The sequence below is a fragment of the Euprymna scolopes genome, chromosome 7, assembly GCF_053919585.1.
Source record: "Euprymna scolopes isolate OS-2025 chromosome 7, ASM5391958v1, whole genome shotgun sequence".
Taxonomy (NCBI): domain Eukaryota; kingdom Metazoa; phylum Mollusca; class Cephalopoda; order Sepiida; family Sepiolidae; genus Euprymna; species Euprymna scolopes.
The window spans coordinates 123,548,248-123,568,301 of NC_136488.1; the positions used below are offsets into that span (position 1 = coordinate 123,548,248).

General features: G+C 30.9%; 1 protein-coding gene across 11 annotated transcripts in view; it reads right to left on the reverse strand.

Moving 5' to 3' along the window:
* Positions 1-20,054, reverse strand: part of LOC145279918 (nipped-B-like protein) — a 480,085-nt gene that overhangs the window by 211,701 nt on the left and 248,330 nt on the right. For 8 of the 11 annotated variants that reach the window (XM_080131479.1, XM_080131478.1, XM_080131476.1 and 5 more), the window contains one exon: positions 2,411-2,535. The exons of the other annotated variants lie outside the window; for them this stretch is intronic. In XM_080131479.1, the coding sequence (XP_079987605.1) occupies positions 2,411-2,535 (125 nt within the window). The remainder of the gene's footprint in view (positions 1-2,410; positions 2,536-20,054) is intronic. 11 annotated transcript variants of the gene reach the window in all.

Genomic DNA, 20,054 nt, shown 5'->3' on the forward strand with positions numbered 1-20,054 from the left:
AAAGCCTAGCTGGAGTCCGAACACGGTACCCCCGTAATAATAATAAAGGGTTGGGTTCGAGACTCCTAACAAACCGTTCACCTGACGAAGGCCGGAGGGCAAAACGGCCGAAACGTTGTGACAATAACAACCAAGATGAGGAAGTCAGTCCGACAATCTCAATCAATGAGGAGATTACAATTTCTATATTAATAAAAATTATAAGTAATATATTAATATAACTTCACAAGTATCTGCTTTGGGGATTTTCTTGTTGACAACATGGATTTTTTTTTATTTTAATTTTTATTTCCTATTAATAAAATAAAAAACGCAATCAGATAATGAAATAAAATGAATTTTTTTTTTCAATTCTACTTAGAAAATAATGTAATTACAAAACTAAATTCAATGCATTTCATTTTATTCATAAACAAGTTACCAATTTTAATATTTTATTTATACTTGAAAATAAAAGAATAGATTATTTTGTTTTTGAAAGAAATTTGGAAGCATTTAAATCGTCAAATTGAAACTTATTTCTGGCTTTAAAATTCTTCAATTCTCATATATGTCAATTTCTTAAGCTATTTAGATCCAATAAATTTTATAAATCGAGATTAAAACAACATTTATAATTTGATTTGATTAACAATTTAACAAAACTATAACACAATTACATTTAATAACTTCCATTTAGATAATAATTTGATAATAGTAAACAGAATCTTAATTTCAAGATAATGTTACTATTATTAAGTGCTAACAAAAGATTGTGATGTTTTTTGGGTTGTTTTTTTTTTAATCGTATGTGAATATCTTAATATCAAATTTTGTTCACTTTTCTAAAAATACTTTTGGTAAGATGGATGTATTTTTGAAAAATTCAAAGCTAATATCAATTGAACAAAATTTATGTTTTAATCTTGAGTGTTATTGTCACACCTGAAGGTCAGAGGTTACACCAGACGAAACATTGTGAGAATAACATCCAAGATAAGATTGGTAGTCCAAATGATCCAAATGTCTTTTAAACACGAAGAACTCTAATCGTAAATATTGAGTTTTATTATAACAATTTTTCGTGCTTTTTTAAAGCAAGATAATAAAAAAAATTGTTAAATTGATTAAGCTCATCAAATTATGGTTTATTACTAAACAATTAAAAAAAAAACTTAAGATCAATTAAACATAAAACGATCAATGTGCAAAACATATTTGATATTGCAATAAACTTATCTCTTTGAAGATCAATGAACACCAATCTTGGTGTTACTAATGCCCTTTGGCTAGAACCGAGTCAACCATTTTCTTTTTTTAAGCTGGCCTATTTATGCTTATAAATGTATCTTAATCAATTATGGAGTTTGTTTCATCTGTTTGGCATAGATTTTTTTTCTTTGTCAATCAGTAATGTACTTCTATGCGATAAATGCAAGACCATCCTTATATGGGATGGACCTGCTAAAATGGCGTTCAGGAGTTTAAAAAAAAAAATCTAAGCATTAAAACAACTTAATATAATTATTGTTATTGTATGCAAAAATAAATAAGTGGTTTTAAATCTTCATACAATTTCAACATTTATAATATATTTTAACAGGTACTTTCACAAACAAATATATGTATGTGACAGAGAACCCTGTGGCAAAGAAATAGAAACACTTCATAATGGAATTTTCACCCGAAATATCATTAAATTCTAGATTCAGGTAAAACTTTAGTGAATGAGGAAGAAAGTTTAGAAGCAAGTAAGATTTAATAAAAAAAATTGTTTATTTTTCATTTTTTTATTTATTCTTTTGTTTTCAATTTTCTTACAACCTCCTTCAGTATATTGTTTTTAATTATAGTCATATTCAGGTAAATACTTGTAATCGATTTTAAAATCATTGAATATATACACTATTTTATTAAGTCTAAAAAATTATTTCATTAAAAGATTTATCAAGAATATTAACACTTGATTTGAATGAAAAGTCTTTTTTTTTTTTAACATGTATTACAAAAAGCCCTTTAAGAGTTATTATTGAAAAACAAAACCAAGATATATTTTCTAAGTAGAAATTTCCAAATAAAATAGGACCATAAGAAATAAAATAAAATGAACAATATGTTTTCAAATAAAATAATCTTAGCAAGATGCAAAATAAGACGAAATAACTAAATTAGAACATGACATCCTAGACGTGCCTGTTCATATATACATATATACTTGTATATATGTTCAGAACTCATACACAAAATTACTCGGTACATGACCTTTTATGGAAGGTCATACTATGTAATGAGGCACTTGTAAAAGAATAACAAAAGAATATTGTGCAGATACAACAATAAAGCAAAGGAATCAGCATACATAATTGTCATCATGTTCTAATAATTAAAGAATATAACAAAATACATTTAAAAGGATCAAATTAACTCTTACCATCATAATTTCTTCTAGTAGTAGTAGTAGAATGAAAAACATTGGGATCTTGTCTTAAAACCATTTTCAATAAATCTGGAATATCACCTTCAATGGCATCACTGGCCAAACTATCTTTCAATTCACTGAAATCAAGCAAATTAAGTTTAAACACTCCAACATCCACATTACAAGGAGCAAGAAAAAGAAAACGAAAGATATTTGAAATACACTCACATTCCTGTTTGAATATGTTTGAGAAAATGTTAACCAACTGAAACATGTACCAAAAAAACTAAATGGAAAAGAGGAATAGACGAAGGTGAAAAATAAGACAAAAGATTCACATCAAACACGGCACATGGTTTGTTTGGTGTGAATCTTTTGTCTTATTTTTTACCTTCGTCTATTCCTTTTTACCTTTCATTTTCGTATACATTCGATCTTATATATATATATATATATATATATATATATATATACATAAGAAGAAAAAAAAAACAATATAAAAATATATACAAATGCATATAGATTTATTCGTTTACTCAATAAGGATGTTACATCAATTAGGGCTGTAGGATAAGTAAAACGCTTTATACCATGGTATTTCGAAGCCTAATGCTTCTCATCAGAAGAGAAGATGCTATGTCTCACACACATATACATATTTATAAGAAAAAAGAGTTATGTGTTCATCTTTATTTCGAAATAAAGACAAAACGTTGATGGACACATAACTCGGTTTGTTCCTTTTTTTTCTTTCTCTATTTTGTCGAATAATATTTCCATTATTCTCATCATACATATTTATATAACTTTTTCTAACACAAAGTTTTATCAATAGCTCAATAGTAAAGGACTAGAGCTTTGAATACTTTTATATTATATGAACCCATTGAATGCAGAGAACCAACTCCTAATTCATCACAAAAACGTCTTTTATTTTCCACTCAAAGCATGCCTCCCATCAAGATATTTATAATGTTGGCAATGTATGTATTTAGCTTTTTCTTGGTTAAATCATCACCGTCATCAGTGCTCATGTATATGAATGATTAAAACGGCAACCTCTAGAGGGAAACTTTGTTGGATTCCATATTCAATTTTACACTTTATATTCTTTTCAAAAGTTTTTTTTTTTTTCATAACGTTATTCACTTACAGCATCTTCATACCATATGCCATGCATACGTTCTTCTATCAATATAAATTGTCATCTGATTTACATGTATGCCTAAATGTAAGCATATTTAATATAAGCGTAACCTTAATTATTTCCGTTCTTAGTCTTAGATACAAAGTTACGTTATTTGATTATTATACGCACACGTATAATCCTTGTACGTTTTTTGCTCATGGTTAAACCTACTGTCATAGTGCTCAATGACAAGTAGAGCTATATTTTCATATAAATTAATACATATTCAAACATTTTGGCTACATATATGTGCAAACAAGTTTCGGCTATAGCCTTATTCAAGACTAAACCTCTTCAGGTTGGCACAAGAGTGAAGAAAGATGCTGAGAAAAAGAAAAGTTCGGTTTTCTCTAAGTGTAGAACCAAAACATCTCTGCGCATGTCAAAATGTCGGTATATATAATAATAATAATAATAATATATAAATATATATATATATATATACACATACACACAGCAATACTTATACAAAGTGTGTGTGTGTGTGTATATATATATATATATATATATATATATATATATATATATATATACATATACACACATACATGATGGTTGCATACATACATTATCAATTGATTTCTTTCTAATTAGAAAAGGTCTGAATACATCTGCCAATTTTGATCTACAAATATATCAACTGTCATTGTAAAATAAAAAAGTCACTATTTATAGCTAACAAGTCTGCCACCCTAAAAAAAAATGAAGACCTCTGTATAAATTTAATTTCAATTGCGAAAATATAATAATAAAAAAAATAATTTGTATAGATACATACATATGTATGTGGCAAATATTTTTTCTCCCAACATCAAATAATCAGGAGCAAAAACGCACAACTTGTTCTCATAGTTAAACATGTCACTCTAAAAGTGATAACCACATTAATGAAAACTGAATTTGATACTGAAAATAGCAGTTAATAAATTCCACAAAGGTTGCACCATCAAGCGATAACAACATAAGAGAAAGAAAAAAAAATGAGGATCAAGTAGATTATATCGACTCAATTTGTATAACAATATAAAATCAAGAAAAGGTAGGTTCTCAAAGGTCAATGTTAGTTGTCATATCCTTTTTATGAGTAATCAAACAGTTAAGCATACAATATAGATAATATTACATAACTGATACAGTTTCAAAGTTTGATCCTCATGATAAGTCAGAGTCCACAATACCTGGATCCGGAGTTCAAATTATTCGACCAGCAGTAGGCTTACGTATATACCTTCCCGTACTGACGCATGTAGATAAAAACATGCAACATATATGTCTAGGAATATCAAAAATATTTATTTAATAAATTGTGGTTGCCGATTGTGCAGCCTTTGCTCAACTTCTTGTACAGGCACCCTTACAGGGGATATCCATTGTTTCTCAAGACTGAACAGAGGCATACACATGCACACACTGACTATAAAGATAAACAAGGGCATAAAGATTATTAAAAAGTAATGAAAATCAACCACAAAAATTCCGTCAAAGCAATAATTAAAAAAAAAATATCCAGAAATAAAATTGTGATTTTTTTTAAAACTGTAACATGGACAAATATAAAATTCTCATTTATGAAATATTTGGTAAAAAAAAAAAAAAAACATCATCTCCTGACACTTGCAACTATCTTAAACGACAATTGCTTTAGTTTATTCCACATGAATATTTTTTTACTCTACATTTGCTTATCAATTGTACAATGGAATTAATTGATAAGAATGGCATTTTTTGGCTTGTGGAACATATGCACATCAAATTATCAGAATTAAAATCGTGTTTGTAAATCAATGGAAAGAGTTTCATATGTGGAAATAACAAACAGAATACATAACATAACATGTATAAATATTAAGTAATTTGAATTTGATAAAATCCTAGCCGGATATTCAATTAAATTATTGTGTTAGGTTTCTAAAGGCTAAAGAGGTTTTGCAGAAGGATTATACTTATCCAAGTCGACCTCCAAGGGTGCTCTGTTAAATGTGACATACTGAATTCCTCGAGGATAAACAATTTTGCAAATAATCAACACTTTATTTTTACAAGGAAAACTTGGGATTTTTAAATATGACGTAGAGTTATGTAATTAAAATGGTGATTATTTGCAATACTGTTTGTTTTTCCTTGTATGTGTAGAATAAAACATTTATACCTTAATGTTAAAATTGATTCTTTTCTTTTTAAATTGATTCATAGAATCTCGAGTGTGACGAAGATTCTACAGTTCGAAAAGATTAATTTTTTAGATTAGTATTGATAATTTGTATCAGTTGGATTATTCAGACAAGTGTTCTCATCTGGAGTGGTATTTTCATAACGTTTGGTCCACGTAACCGCAGACTTTCTTCAGATGTATCTTGTCGAACTCAGGAATCTTTCTGTTGAACTTGGGTAGTAATTCGCAATCATATTCTTAGTATTGTCCATGGAGATATTGAAAAGTCAGGTATGATTGACCACATATGGAGGGAAAATAGAAACCATCTACTCTTATAAGACAAAGTAAAAATTATAGACAGAAGAATGTTAGAGAGTAAGACGACTCAAAGAAGCAGTGCATATGTTGGACAACAATGACCTATTGAGTAGACCTAGTATAGAATTTAATACAATATGGAAACCATTAATTATAAATAATAGACATGGTCACCATTGTGTGTGTGTGGAGGGGGGCATGGTTATCTATATTGATAAGTAGTAAGATTGGGCATCTAAAAGCAAGAATAGAGTTAAAGCTCCCAAAATTCATATCAGAATTGTCCACAGGACATAATAAAGCCCGAGGTAAAATTCAGTTCTAAGTGAAACTCTTTTTTAGGTTGAAGGGTCAATCCTCAGTGCAGGCAATACTAAGAATATGATTGCAAATTGCTTAAGACATCTATCCGGTCATGATTAAAGAAATAAGAGCATGCTACTCAGGTGGATTAAATGAAGGGTGTCAATCAAACTTTTGCGCAGATTCCAGAGTTCAACAAGATACATCTGAAGAAGATTGGAGGTTACAGCAGACGAAACGTTGTAAAAAAATAACACTCAAAATGAAAATAGATTAAATAATCTAAATCAACTTTCATCATCTGTGGGCAATTATATATATCATATTTGTTTCTAGGTTAATAAAAACTCACAATGAATAAGTTCATTATATTCATAGCATAAAATCTAAATATTATTACAAACCTTGAAACTCTGAATAGACATACGTATCTCTTCTAACATAATAAAAAAAAAAAAAAAAACGGGGGGGGGGGTGTTAAAGCTTATATGAACCCCTAATTGGGAATCTCGAATCAAATAATACAGATAATCAATCCATATCTAAAAATTCCAAAATATTATGGAGAGATTTCATTAGATTTCTGATTATATGAAGTGGTTAGCTCCCAAAATTGCTGTCAAATTTTATCAACTAGCTTGCCTGATTTTCCAAGCAGCAACTGTGTAAATTAATCCACTGTATTAATTTGTAAGATTTTTGCGATTTCTTTTGAATAAACAGTTTATTTGTTGTTTTTTATTTGAAAAAAATAAACAAATAAAAACATAACACTCCCTTCATCCTATCGCTGACCCTAAGTCTGAATGGTAATAATGATTTTTACCAAGCAGTTTTATTTTATTTATTTATCAACATTTGTAAATAAAATTTCAAAGTAAAAACAAATTGATTACAAAACACTCTACAAAATCACAATTTAATAAACAAAAATCAGAAAACAAATTAATATTTGCAATATATTTAATTCACAAAAAAATCTGACAGCAAATTGATATGGTGGATTAATGTGTCCTTGTCACTGCTTGTAAAATCAGGCAAAACAAGTTGGTAAATTTTGGCAGCCATTTTGAGAGCTAACTGCGTCAATATAATTTTTTTTTTTTTTTTTTTTTTTTTTTAAGAATTTGAAGGTACTAGAAATTAATAAGAAACAACAGATGGCTAATAAATGATGAAAAAAAAAAATACAAAAAATAGATTTCCACAATGGTTTTTAATGAATAAATGTGTGGATGCCGGAAGCATAAAGAAATATTTTATTCTAATTGATAACAATTACATAACTCTACATCATATTTAAGAAGCCATGTTTTCCTTGTAAAAACAAAAAGCTGTTTGTTTGTTTATCCTCGAGGAATTCATTATGTGGCATTTAACGGAGCTTGAGTTGACATTTTCAGGAAAGAACACGTTCGTGTATCAACAAGTACCAGGTCTTGACATGTTCTGACAGATTTCTCACTTTCGCCTAAGCTCAACAACGCATCTCACTCACAAGTGATCCACTAACGACAATAAAAGGTTTTTAAAAGAAGCTAAAAGAACAAAAATAGGCGCCAGATGCAGGCAATAATCTTAAAATGCTGATAACAGCAGTTGTGGGTGGGGGGAGTGGGAGAGTTTCAGATTATATATATACTAGCGGGGAAGACCCAACGTTGTCCGGGATTGAATGAGGATTAACAAATGTTTCACCCTCCCATATTTTTATTGTCATCAAAATCGGTGAAATCACCCATTTTTAATCAAATCGATTGATTGCCTGCTCAAGTTGGGGACCTCTCCCCCTCCGCGATGTACTGGAAGGAAGCTTCACGGGCCTCCCTGCAGTGATTTAGTCCATAATACATTGTAGTCTGCATTGCATATAGAGAACCTACTATTGATTTTATAAAATTATATCTGTAATAATGGCTTGCATTAAAGTTTAAAATGCAAAAGTCAAGTATCATAGTTCAATTGTGCTCTAAACAAAAACATTCATTTCGAATGTTTCTCTGTCTTCTCAAAGAAGCAACTGTTGATTTTATGAAATTATTATTACATATTCACGTGAATTAAAGTTAAACGTACAAAAGTAAAGTATCATGGGTCAATTAGGCTCTTAAAAATAAATAAATAAATAAAAATAAATAAAAATACATTTCGAACGTGTTCCTGTCTTATAAAAGAATCTACAGTAGATTTTATAGGCTGGGCCTCCCTGCTTGTGTGGTAATAAAACTTCTCAAATACACTTGTGATGTTAGGTTGCATAAAAAGTGTTAACGTTGATCAAAATCAGATTTCCTTCTTTAATCTGATTTTTTCCATTATTAATACTTATCAGACGAATTCCGATATAAATCTACGTAAGAACACTCCCAGACAAATGAAGTACCTTTGTGTGAAATTTAAAAAAAAAATTAAAAAAAAATTGGCCACACACTGCTTTCTAGATGTTAATCCAATGAGATGCCAGTACTTATGAGATAGATGAGTATCGGCTGAAGAGAGATTGATATGGGTATCTAAAACGGTCCCCTATTATCAGGTTTGAAACCAACAGTACCGATGACTCGTCTGATCTAAACTTTCTGTAAATAAAAAGTATATATACGGTCTTATTTTCGGAATTTTTCCTTATAATAGAGCACTGCTGGACCCCCCCCCCCCATATATATATATAGGTGCCGGGAAAACTCGTCCCGGGAAAACTCGTCTCGGGAAAACTCGTCTCCGGAAAACTCGTCTCCGGAAAACTCGTCTCGGGAAAACTCGTCCCCTTTCGCTAGGTAGGAAAACTAGTCCCTTATTGAATAAATATCGATTGAAAACACATTTTATGATCGTTCTTGAATGAGATATTGTTTTTTAAAATAAACTATAGCCCCCCCCCATAATATTTTTTAAAAAATATTTTTACTTGTTTAATGTTTTTTTTTGTGTTTTTAATAAAAGCGTTTATTATGTTCATAAACGAGACCGCATATTTTTTTTATATTAATATAAAAAGAATTTACTTGTATACTGTTGTTTATAAAAGGGTAAAATCGATTTTTCTACCTCGCCGACTATGTTGTTTATTTATTTGGAATCGTTTATTTGGTAAAGAAAAAAAAAACAGAAAACAAACAAAAAACATGTCGGTCGAGTGTTACGGGAGAACGAGAAATAATGCTTAGAGGGGTCTTGATAATCGCTAAAAAATAGAAAATTAAAGAAATTACTGAGGGAGATTTGGTTTTAAAAAGAAAATAATAAATTTTAATATTTTTAAAAATATAATTTAGAGAGAGAGGGGGGGATAAAACCTATATCTCCCTTCGAAAAGCAACCAACAAAAAATGAAATTAAAAAGATTCTTGATAAACGATAGCGGAGTTTTCAATAAAATTGATTAATAAATTTATTTAGTGATTACTTTCTCTCTTAATGATTGATTTTAGAATTTTGAAGTAAAAATTAAAAAAATTAAAAATGAGTTAACGAGAGATTGTTAGCACATGGCATCTCTCGCGTCAAAAAATATTTCGCTTTTAATTTATTAGTTAATTTTTTGCAAAATTTGACAGGACGACAATAAATGTTGATAATTGATAAAATCATAATTTTAAATAACGCATGAGTGCATTTGGTATGACAGAAAACAAAAACATAACAACAAAAAACTATCATGATTAAAAAAAACAAAACAAAAAAGTAACGAAGAATCGAATCGCTCCCTGTTTTTTAATTTTTGGGTTTTGTTTTTTTTTATTGTTTTTATGACTCCAGAAAACATCGTTAAAATAAGAACAAAAAAAAAATTGTAATTAACTTTGTATGAACATAATAAACGCTTTAAAATAAGTTAAACCACTAAGAACTTAGCCAGTTAGGTAGAAAACGGACACTTAGAAAATCGATTTTATTTAAAAAAAAACAAAAAAAAAAAAAACATTAAACAAGTAAAAATATTTTTTAAAAAATATTATGGGGGGGGGGGGCTATAGTTTATTTTAAAAAACAATATCTCCTTCAAGAACGATCATAAAATGTGTTTTCAATCGATATTTATTCAATTAGGGACCAGTTTTCCTACCTAGCGAAAGGGGACGAGTTTTCCCGAGACGAGTTTTCCCGGGACGAGTTTTCCTAAATTCATATATATATATATATATATATATATATATATAGTCCTGGTCAAAATCATAAGATCACTTAAGAAAGTAAGTGTTTACACATATTATCGAATTTTTAATCAAACAAATAGTTGAAACCATTGCCAAAAGGGAAAATATGATGGAAAAAACGAAATCTGCTTCATTCGAAACCTTAACACTGATCTAATAATTATTTTTTAAAAAACAAACATTTTCACCTGATGAAAATGATAAGACCACTGATAATTTATCTAACAAAAGGCAATTATAAATTACTAAAAAGGGTCTCAGTATTTAGTATAGCCTCCATTATTACGAATTACTTCAAAAATTCTCTTTGGCATGCTTGCGACTAAGTTTTTTTTATCAGTTGCGAAGGAATTTTAGCCCATGTACTGAAAACTGAATCAGAAAGTTCCTTTATCGAATCATACTGGGTTCCATCCTTGAACACTTCTTTTGCCATCCATCCCCAAAGATTTTCAATGAGATTGAGGTCCAGAGAACATGCTGGATGATCTAACAATTCTAAATTATTTCAAGAAAATTATTCTCGTGCTTGTCGAGAAGTGTGTATCGCAGCATTGTCTTGCTGAAAAATCCAATTTCTTCCACACAGACGTGGACCTTCAGTCCTGATAGAAGCATTTTCAAGCATTGAAATGTACTTCAATGATGTTTGCCGGCCTTTCACTACTTGCAACTTTAGGGTCTCAGCTGACGAGAAAGCACCTTTATCATTAAAGCATCATTAAAGACCCTCCTCCACTATGCCGAGTTGAAAAAGTCTCTTTGGGCAAATTTTTATCATGCCAATAGTGTTGAAATCCATCTGGACCATCTAGATTAAACTTTTTCTCATCGGAGAAAATTGCATTTTCCCACCTCTTCATCCCAAGTCTGGCGGCATATTTAAGTCGGTTAGTTTTGTGCTGTTCAAGAAGACGTGGTTTCTGCAGTCGCTTTAAATGATTGAAACCTTTTTTTCAGATGCCTTCTGATGGTTTTAGGACTACATTCTGCTGCTGTTTGGTTTTTCAATCGACTTGAGCTCATACTGGAGGGGTTTTTTTTGTTTTTTTTTTAAACTTCTGATACGGCGATCCAATGATGGGGTTATTTTTTTTTGATTGACCTGGACTCATTTTGTGCCCATATTGATCTGGATTTCTTAAAAAATTTGTGATGACCGTTTTGCTATGATTCACTTCGTTTGCAATGGATCTATGGGAGAGTCCACCCCTATTAAGCTCAAAGATCCTTTCTCTCTCAAACTCTGATAATGGTTTCCCTTTTGCCATTTATAATTTAATAAGATGTTTTTTATCCACCAACAAGTTGCTTTTAGTAACATAGAAAGCTTTTCGTATTCATTTTTTTCAAAACTAGCCAATTTTATTAAAGTGGTGTTATCATTTTGACCAGGTGAAAATGTTTGTTTTTTAAAAAATAATTATTAGATCAGGGTTAAGGTTTCGAATGAAGCAGTTTTTTTTTTTCCATCATATTTTCCCTTTTGGCAATGGTTTCAACCATTTGTTTGATTAAAAATCCAATGAAATGCGTAAACACTTACTTTCTTAAGTGGGCTTATGATTTTGACCAGGACGGTATATATATATATATATATATATATATATATATATATATATATATATATATATATATTAAAGGGTGTGGCCATCAACAATTGTAGGTTTTTCAGACTTAAATATACACTTTTTTCTCTCGTTGGAAACACACAACCATCACTCACAACACACACACTTTAACATTCTAGATTGTCATTGTAGAGGCTCAACAAATGGAGCAAAAGGTGGTTTCATAGCTAACTGGGTTCGAATCTCATGACCGGCAGAAATTGTAATTCTACACTGATGATTGCGTAAGCATGAAATACTAGTATCTGTAGGTATAAATGAATAGTTATTTAATTTTATATATATATATATATATATATATATATATATATATATATATATATATATACACACACACACACACACACACGTACACGTTTGCTTTATAGAAATATTCAAATAGGTTTCAATAGTATATGTATATAGCTGTTAAAATGCTCAAAATCATTGAAAGACCATATTATATCTAAATTTGAAGAATGTACACAAAGAATCAATAATATATAGTGATTGATCTTTTCTTGCCTTTTTTTTTTCATCAAAAAACAAAAAAACACTGCCAGCCACAAAGTGTTGTTGATTTTGTTTCTCAAACTGTCATGTATACTGCTTTCATTACTTCTCCATTTACCTTTAACTTTTATAATCAAAGTCACTTGTAAAAACAGTTGTTTTATCAAAAAGAAGACAATACCTGCTTAAATATATACTGACCGAGTGTACACCCTTCATTCAAAATAATATGAAAAAAATTAATCCTCATCAGTGTTGACACTAAATATTCATATAAAATAACGGCTTAAAATAATGTCTGAAGTTAAAAAAAGAAAAGAAAAAAGAAAATGGAATCGATTGTGTGTGCGTATATATATATATATATACACACACACACACACACAAATAAAACATGAACTAAAAACTAATATTTTATATATAAACATATAGCCTTTTAACCCAAACAAGCAAAACTTAAAGGCTTAGAGATGTAGATATAAAATGAGTGCTTTGTGCCAAACTGATGGTTGAATATAGTTAAATTTGTGCTCATTTTTGCATTAAATATTAATCCTTAGCTATGCATCGAACGGATATCATATTAGTTAGCTTGTTGCACCCATAACCAAAGGACCACCCAGTACTTCATGAGAAAAAGTGGAATAGTCAGACAAACAGATTAAAAGAAATATAATAAAGATATACACACATTGCTCTTTATCATACAGTGAATGATTACCTCTCTTAGTTTACAAGCAAAGGATATTTAAACACACTTTTTACTGTACAGATTCAGAAATGTTTGATTAAAAACAAAGGTCTATTTTTACTTTTTTTTATTTTTTTTACAAAGGAGTCACCACATATCAAAGCCGAAAGGCCATCGAGGATAAGGGTGAATCTGTATTTTACTCATTGGGACAGTAGCGTAGTAATCGTTTGTGGTGAAATTTTGGTATCATTAGATTATTTATGAAGATGATTCAATAAGAACTCGTTAACATTGAACTTGAAGATGACAATATTGTAGTCAGCTGGAAGGCAGACCCGTAGAACTGAGTATCACAGGCAAAGCTTCTTTCCTAAAAGAAGCTTTGTTGATGGAACCCACGTTTATGTTTAGCCACTGATAGCGAGTGGGGAAATTTATTGATAGTTTTTGGCTAGACGAGTGTTTTTTGTGAAAGATTGGCAGGGAGAGGGGGCATAGATTGGAGCCCAGTCGAACACTTGCCATGAAAATAATGATAGAACAGACAGGCTTTGCAGCGCTCCTTCTGTGGGAAAGAGGTTGCAGAGAAGAGAAAAGGGCATTGCCTACTAGATTACGAAGTCGGTTTTGAACTCTGTCAAGGCAGGATAGAGTGTTCTGTGCAACTTCTGCAGGATGAGAAAAAATTGTCTGGAAAAAAAAATAAATGGACAGAAAACTTCATTGACAAATAAATTCTGCTGTTTTTAATCAAACCTTGTGTGAATGAGAGAATGCTGTATACATATAAAAAAAAATAATCCGACTGAGAAGCTGTGATGCAGTGAAACTGTCTGTGGATGACTATATATGCCCCCCCCCCAATCCCTGAGTGAGTTGAACACTGTGGGAAGTGAAAAACATGCTATACTTATAAATGTGGTGCCTATCTGTTTGTTTGGTGATCAAATCGGGAGAAGAAAAATAACTAAGATCAAATGTTTCCGAGTAAAATTTTAAGAGAACCCCAAGTGATATTAGTTTTGAATTAGAATAGTTTATAAACAATATCATGACGTCAATGTATTAAGATAGACATAAAAAGCAAAGCATTTGAACACTGTGGAAGTAAAACAATATTGTAAAGCATGGTGGGCGGGGGGGGGGGGTTAAAATGAAAGAAAAAATAAGCATTTCAAACTGGAAACTTTTGAAAAGCATCTGTGTGTGGGGTGGGTATCAATCAGTATAGAAAAAAAAATAGGAAAAAAGAAAGGAATCTTTTGGAGTTCATTTTAAATGGGCGGGGTTGAAATGGTCTGACTTGTTATTTTCTTTCTCCCTTCCTCAAAACACTTGAAATAGTTTTAAGCAGTTCTTTTGCTTGCTAACTTCTTTTGTGTGACAGGATGGATAGTTAAATAGATACAAATAAATACATATTGGTCTTTATTTATAGAGTTAAGATTTATCATTGTCATACCCCTTACTTCGTTCGTTCGCGCGCGCGTGCGTGCGTGCGTGCGTGTGTGTGTGTGTGTGTGTGTGTGTGTGTGTGTGTGTGTGTTCGCTTTCACACAGATTTCTTTTCTTATTTGATATTGATTCTATCCTCCCTCATGGATCAATTATTTTTTATGTTTATTGTTTACTTGCGTTTTACAATAAAGTGCTTAATATTTATTTTTTTTTTTTTTTTTTAAGTAGACCCTAGTGTTTTGATGTGATGTTTTGAATATAATAAACTAGTTATATATATATATATATATATATATATATATATATATATATATATATATATATATATATATATACACACACACACACACACACACACACACACACACACACACACACACAGGGTGACCCAAAAAACGGGCCCCAACTCTAATTAGGTCCCCGTTTCTTAGTGTTTTGTCCGAATGAAATGAAACTTTGGTCATAACTAGTTTATTATATTCAAAACATCACATCAAAACACTAGGGTCTTTGGCCTTTTTTTCTCCGTTCTACAGCATATGTTCTAGATGGCCTCCATTTAGCTTTTTTTGGGGGGGGGGTCACCGTGTGTGTATATATATATATATATATATAAGATCCACATTTTGGCACTATACAGAAGAGTAGGCAGAACAACAGATTTGTAGAATGCCATCTTCACTTTTAGAGACACATCGTGGCTGTTCCAGAGTCCGTGTCGCAACCTCCCAAATGCCTCAACAGCTTTATTAATTCTACTTTGGGTGTGTTTTTGTTTTGTTTTTTGTTTTTTTGTTGTTTTTTTTTCAAATTTAGCATCACCAGACACAACAGATTCCAGGTTAATATTTTCCAGAAGTAAAGCAACCAATGAAGTTTTAACAAGTGCTCAATACTGAAGTAGGGCAAGGTATACTTTTTATTTGTTTTACATAAGCATTAATATGTTACTACACATTCATGAGCATGTTTCAGTCAGCCAGTTACAAGTAACCAGAGACCTTTTCAGGCGACATTGTTTATACGAAAGTTTAGTCTTGTACCCTTCCAGTGGATGATTGGTGGATCCTTTTTCTCCCTTCTTCCTTTCATCACATTCCTTGACCCTTTGTGACAATTTTGCATGATATTAGCCAGGACATTTTTTTTTTTTTTGCTGTTTTTGTTTTTTATTATTATTATTATTTTATGGCATACTAGAAGAGAGACGACGTTGACAACAATTGAATGATGACCAACAAATGTTCGCCACTTCCAATACTTTAATTGTCATCGAAATTGGTGAAACCGCCCAATGTTTAATCGAATCGATTAACTGGTCTAGTTGGAGACCTATCGCGGTGCACCAAGAGAAAGCTTCACAGTGCAGTGATTTAGTCAATTCATTGTAGTCCAGATTGCATTGTAGAGAATCTACTGTTGATTTTATAAAATCATAATAGTTTAAAATACAAAAGTCATGTATCATAGTTCAATTGTGCTCTAAACAGAAACATTTATTTTGAACACAGCCCTGTCTAGTGAAAGAACTTACATTTGATTTTATATGCCGAGTCCTTTTGCTTGTGCAGTGATAAAACTTTTCAAATATAATTGTGGTGTTAGGCTATATAAAAGTGTTAATTTTGGTAAAAATGAGACCATTTCTTCTTTAATCAGACTTTTTTGATTATCAATACTTATCTGAAGCATTCCAATACAAAAGATATCTAAGAACATTCCCAAACATATAAACGACATTTTGTGTGAAATTTCAAGAAAAAAAAAAAATCCGCCCAATCATTTCTGAATCCATAAGTAACAAACTCTCTCTATCTCACACTCACACGCAAAGTCCCTTCTATTATATAAATCTCACCTATTTGTTTAAATGTGTATGTATGTACATATGTATGTATGTCTGGCTGCCTAAAACTTTCGACAGATGCGATGTATTTTCATGAGATTGGTATTGTTTTGAAGATCAACCATTCGGACAACAAATATCACAAAATTGGCTAAAAACATCAATTCCTTCATCCTCAACTGGGCACTTTTCTACAAGGAGGGAGTCGCTTTTTTCGCCAATATTTTTGAAAGTCATTCCCTCTTATCGATTGACTAGCCTTAATTTAAATCTTCATCACTTCCGGTTTGGCGATGGACGCAACAGCAAAGACGTCATTTTTTCTTTTTTCACATTCTTTTCCTCCTTCACGGTACGGGTTCAAGCCTACCTGCCTACTACGATTTTTTTTTTCTCTTCTCAACACACACTTCCGGGCAACCAGGCTAGTTTATATATAGAGATAATATTTTAGGGGCATCATATTACATGGTAGTGAATACTCGGCCCTCACCCAGTCCTCACCTAGCCGCAAGGCAATAACAAGATGGATCTGCAATGTGAAATTTAACTAAACCCAACACATTAGATCAAACAATTTGTTGAAAAGCGCCGCTATTTCTGCCATGGTTATTCTAAGGATTAAATCGGCTACATTGGTAAAGTCATATGTTCATCTTCCTGGATAAACCGTTGCAAAAGCATGGATGTCTGGAATCACAGGGAGGTTGATGAGCCACAGAAAACTTAAAAGCAAGTGATTAAACAGAACTGTACAGAGTGGGATTTGGAGACAGTTGATCCACTGAACTGTGAATACTGGAACGTGAGCTTGTTAAATATCAGAAAACATATGAACAGTGAACAAGGGGAAAACAGTGACTTTAAATGAATAGAAAAAAAAACTAGATGCGGTGTGCACGTGTGCATGTGAAGATTAAATCAACTGCACAATATTCAAACTGTCACCACCTATTGAAGTGTATTAAGATTTAAAAAAAAAAAAAAATGATTTGCCCAGATTTATTGGGAGAAATTATTATGGCTAGGCACCGCCAAAACGGGGGGGGGGGGGTAGCAGGTCAGTACTTTTTTACGGACCGTCTTTTTAAAAATCTACCAAAAATCAGGTAATTATCCGATCAATACGAAATTTTCAGCGATTATTAGGAGAAGAATGAACTTTATAACAGTGTACTTATTTTTCATAAACGATATTTATATATATATATATATATATATTTTTGCTTACAAACCCCCCTTGTTTTGAAGTGGGAACAAATATGCTTAAAATAATTATCTGAAACTGAACACAAGATATTGTGTTGTTGTAAGGGACACAATTATAGATTTAAAAAAAATAAAAAATAAAATTGTTTGCATACCTTATTTTGATGTCTGAATATCAGAACTTCGATTGTGTTTAATTATCCCGCTTTTGAGTTTTGAAGTGTGAAATTCGGTGAATATGTTAAGTAAAATAATTAATTTAAGTTAAGCAAAACAAAAAAAAATTTTTTTTAATATTTATACGAAAAAAGCCATTTTAAAAGTTTTGATAAATAAATTAACAATTTTTTTTTAGCGAGCTGAATAATGCATGACCATTATTAAACAGGGCATGCTTTGAATAATCGATACAAAAAAAAAAAAAAAAATTTGATAAATATTGTGCCCTTTGTGTTAAAAATAGCATCATTTTTTTTGATCCCATTTGAAAACGTTTGCCGCCTTTCGACTACGGTGAACCAAACGCGCTGAAATAATTTTTTTTTATTCTGCTAAAAATTGCCCCCCCCCCCCATTTTGGGGAGTCTGGCCCCCACAGACATACACATTAAAAACCAAACTCATACAAATGGTCACCCATCTGATACTGGCCAGCCTCAGCTTAATAATACATTGAAATTTTCGTCACTGAAAAATAAGTTTTTTGGGCCCGTTTGGTCTTCCAGAGTTTTCTTCTTATCAAACGCAAACGCAAACGGTGTCGATATAGACTCTAGATCGACGCGAAATATCTGGTTACCTATATGAATAAGTGGAATTATTTGAAATTCAGGTACTTATATTATAATATTTTTGCATATTCTCTTAGAAAATCATCCTAAATCTTAGTTAGACAATAAATAAATAAATTAATTATTTCAAAAACCTTTTTTTTTTTTTTTAAATATTTATGTACGTTTTTTGTGCAAGACAAAAAATGTCAATTGTTAACTTTTTGGGAAAATTTAACATTTAAAATTTAATTAAAAATAGTAGAAAAAGTTTTACATTATTCTGTTTTCTATCTAATAAAATTTAGGGTTTTATCTTTCTGGAAAAAAAAAAGTTACTCAGAAATAATGGATTTTAATAAATGTAATTTCGTTTTAAAAAACAACAACTTGATTTTGCGGCCATTTTTGGCGGTGCCTAATTATGGCTCTATTTTAAGTTATATTGTACACTTTAACTTTATGACAATTAAATAGTAGTAGTAGTAGTAGTAGTAGTAGTAAACACGTGAATTTGTTTGGTTGTTGGGTTTTACAACATATCAATGGTTATTTTATGCTGAAGCAATACCTATATTTTCTTTATGATTAGTTTAAAGATTAAATTTATTTTGTATATATATTTTTGAAGAAATCTTCCATACAGAATAGTTTTTATTCAACGGTAGATGAGGCTCTGACAAAGTACACCTGGGAGCAGTGAACTAAAGAGTAACTCCACACTCCCCAAAGCCAACCAATTGGAGCCTTGTGCAGTTTTGTGTTATATCCAGGGCAGACATGTGTAATTATAAGATGAGAAAACATTAAATCTAACAAATTTCAGTAAAAGCGGTTATATAATTTGAAGATTTAGTGAAAATAATGCATTATAAATTAGGACATAATATGCTGAATTATTAAAGTTACATTATAAATAGAAATAATAAAGTCTGCTAAAATGTAGGTTCTAATTAAAAATCAAATGTCTAAGTAACATTGTGAAAATAGTTTCGCATCAAATTTTTGTTTGTTTTATTATCAGAGGTACAGTAAGTGTGCTGATTAGATTTCAAGCCTATACAATGGATAAAAAATTAAAACTGATACGTCCATGACCAGATAAGAAACCATTAGTTATTCCAACCAAAACAAAACTATGTGCAATGTAAAGAAGCCTACAAAAGTTTATATATTATTTAATTGGAATTCATTATTGAGATGAGTATTACTACGGTTCCAGGTGAGAATTGTCTGAAGATAACAGTTTCAATCCTACCCAAAGCTGGTCAGAGGCTTACTTGGCCAAAACATGGTGAGACAACAACAACTATGGATGACAGTAATTGCTGAGAATGCAGTTAAAAGAATCGGAGTTCCTATCCCGGCGCGGTTACTATCTGATGAAGGCCAGAGGATTAGTTGGCCGAAATGTTGTGAAACAACAACTAAGAA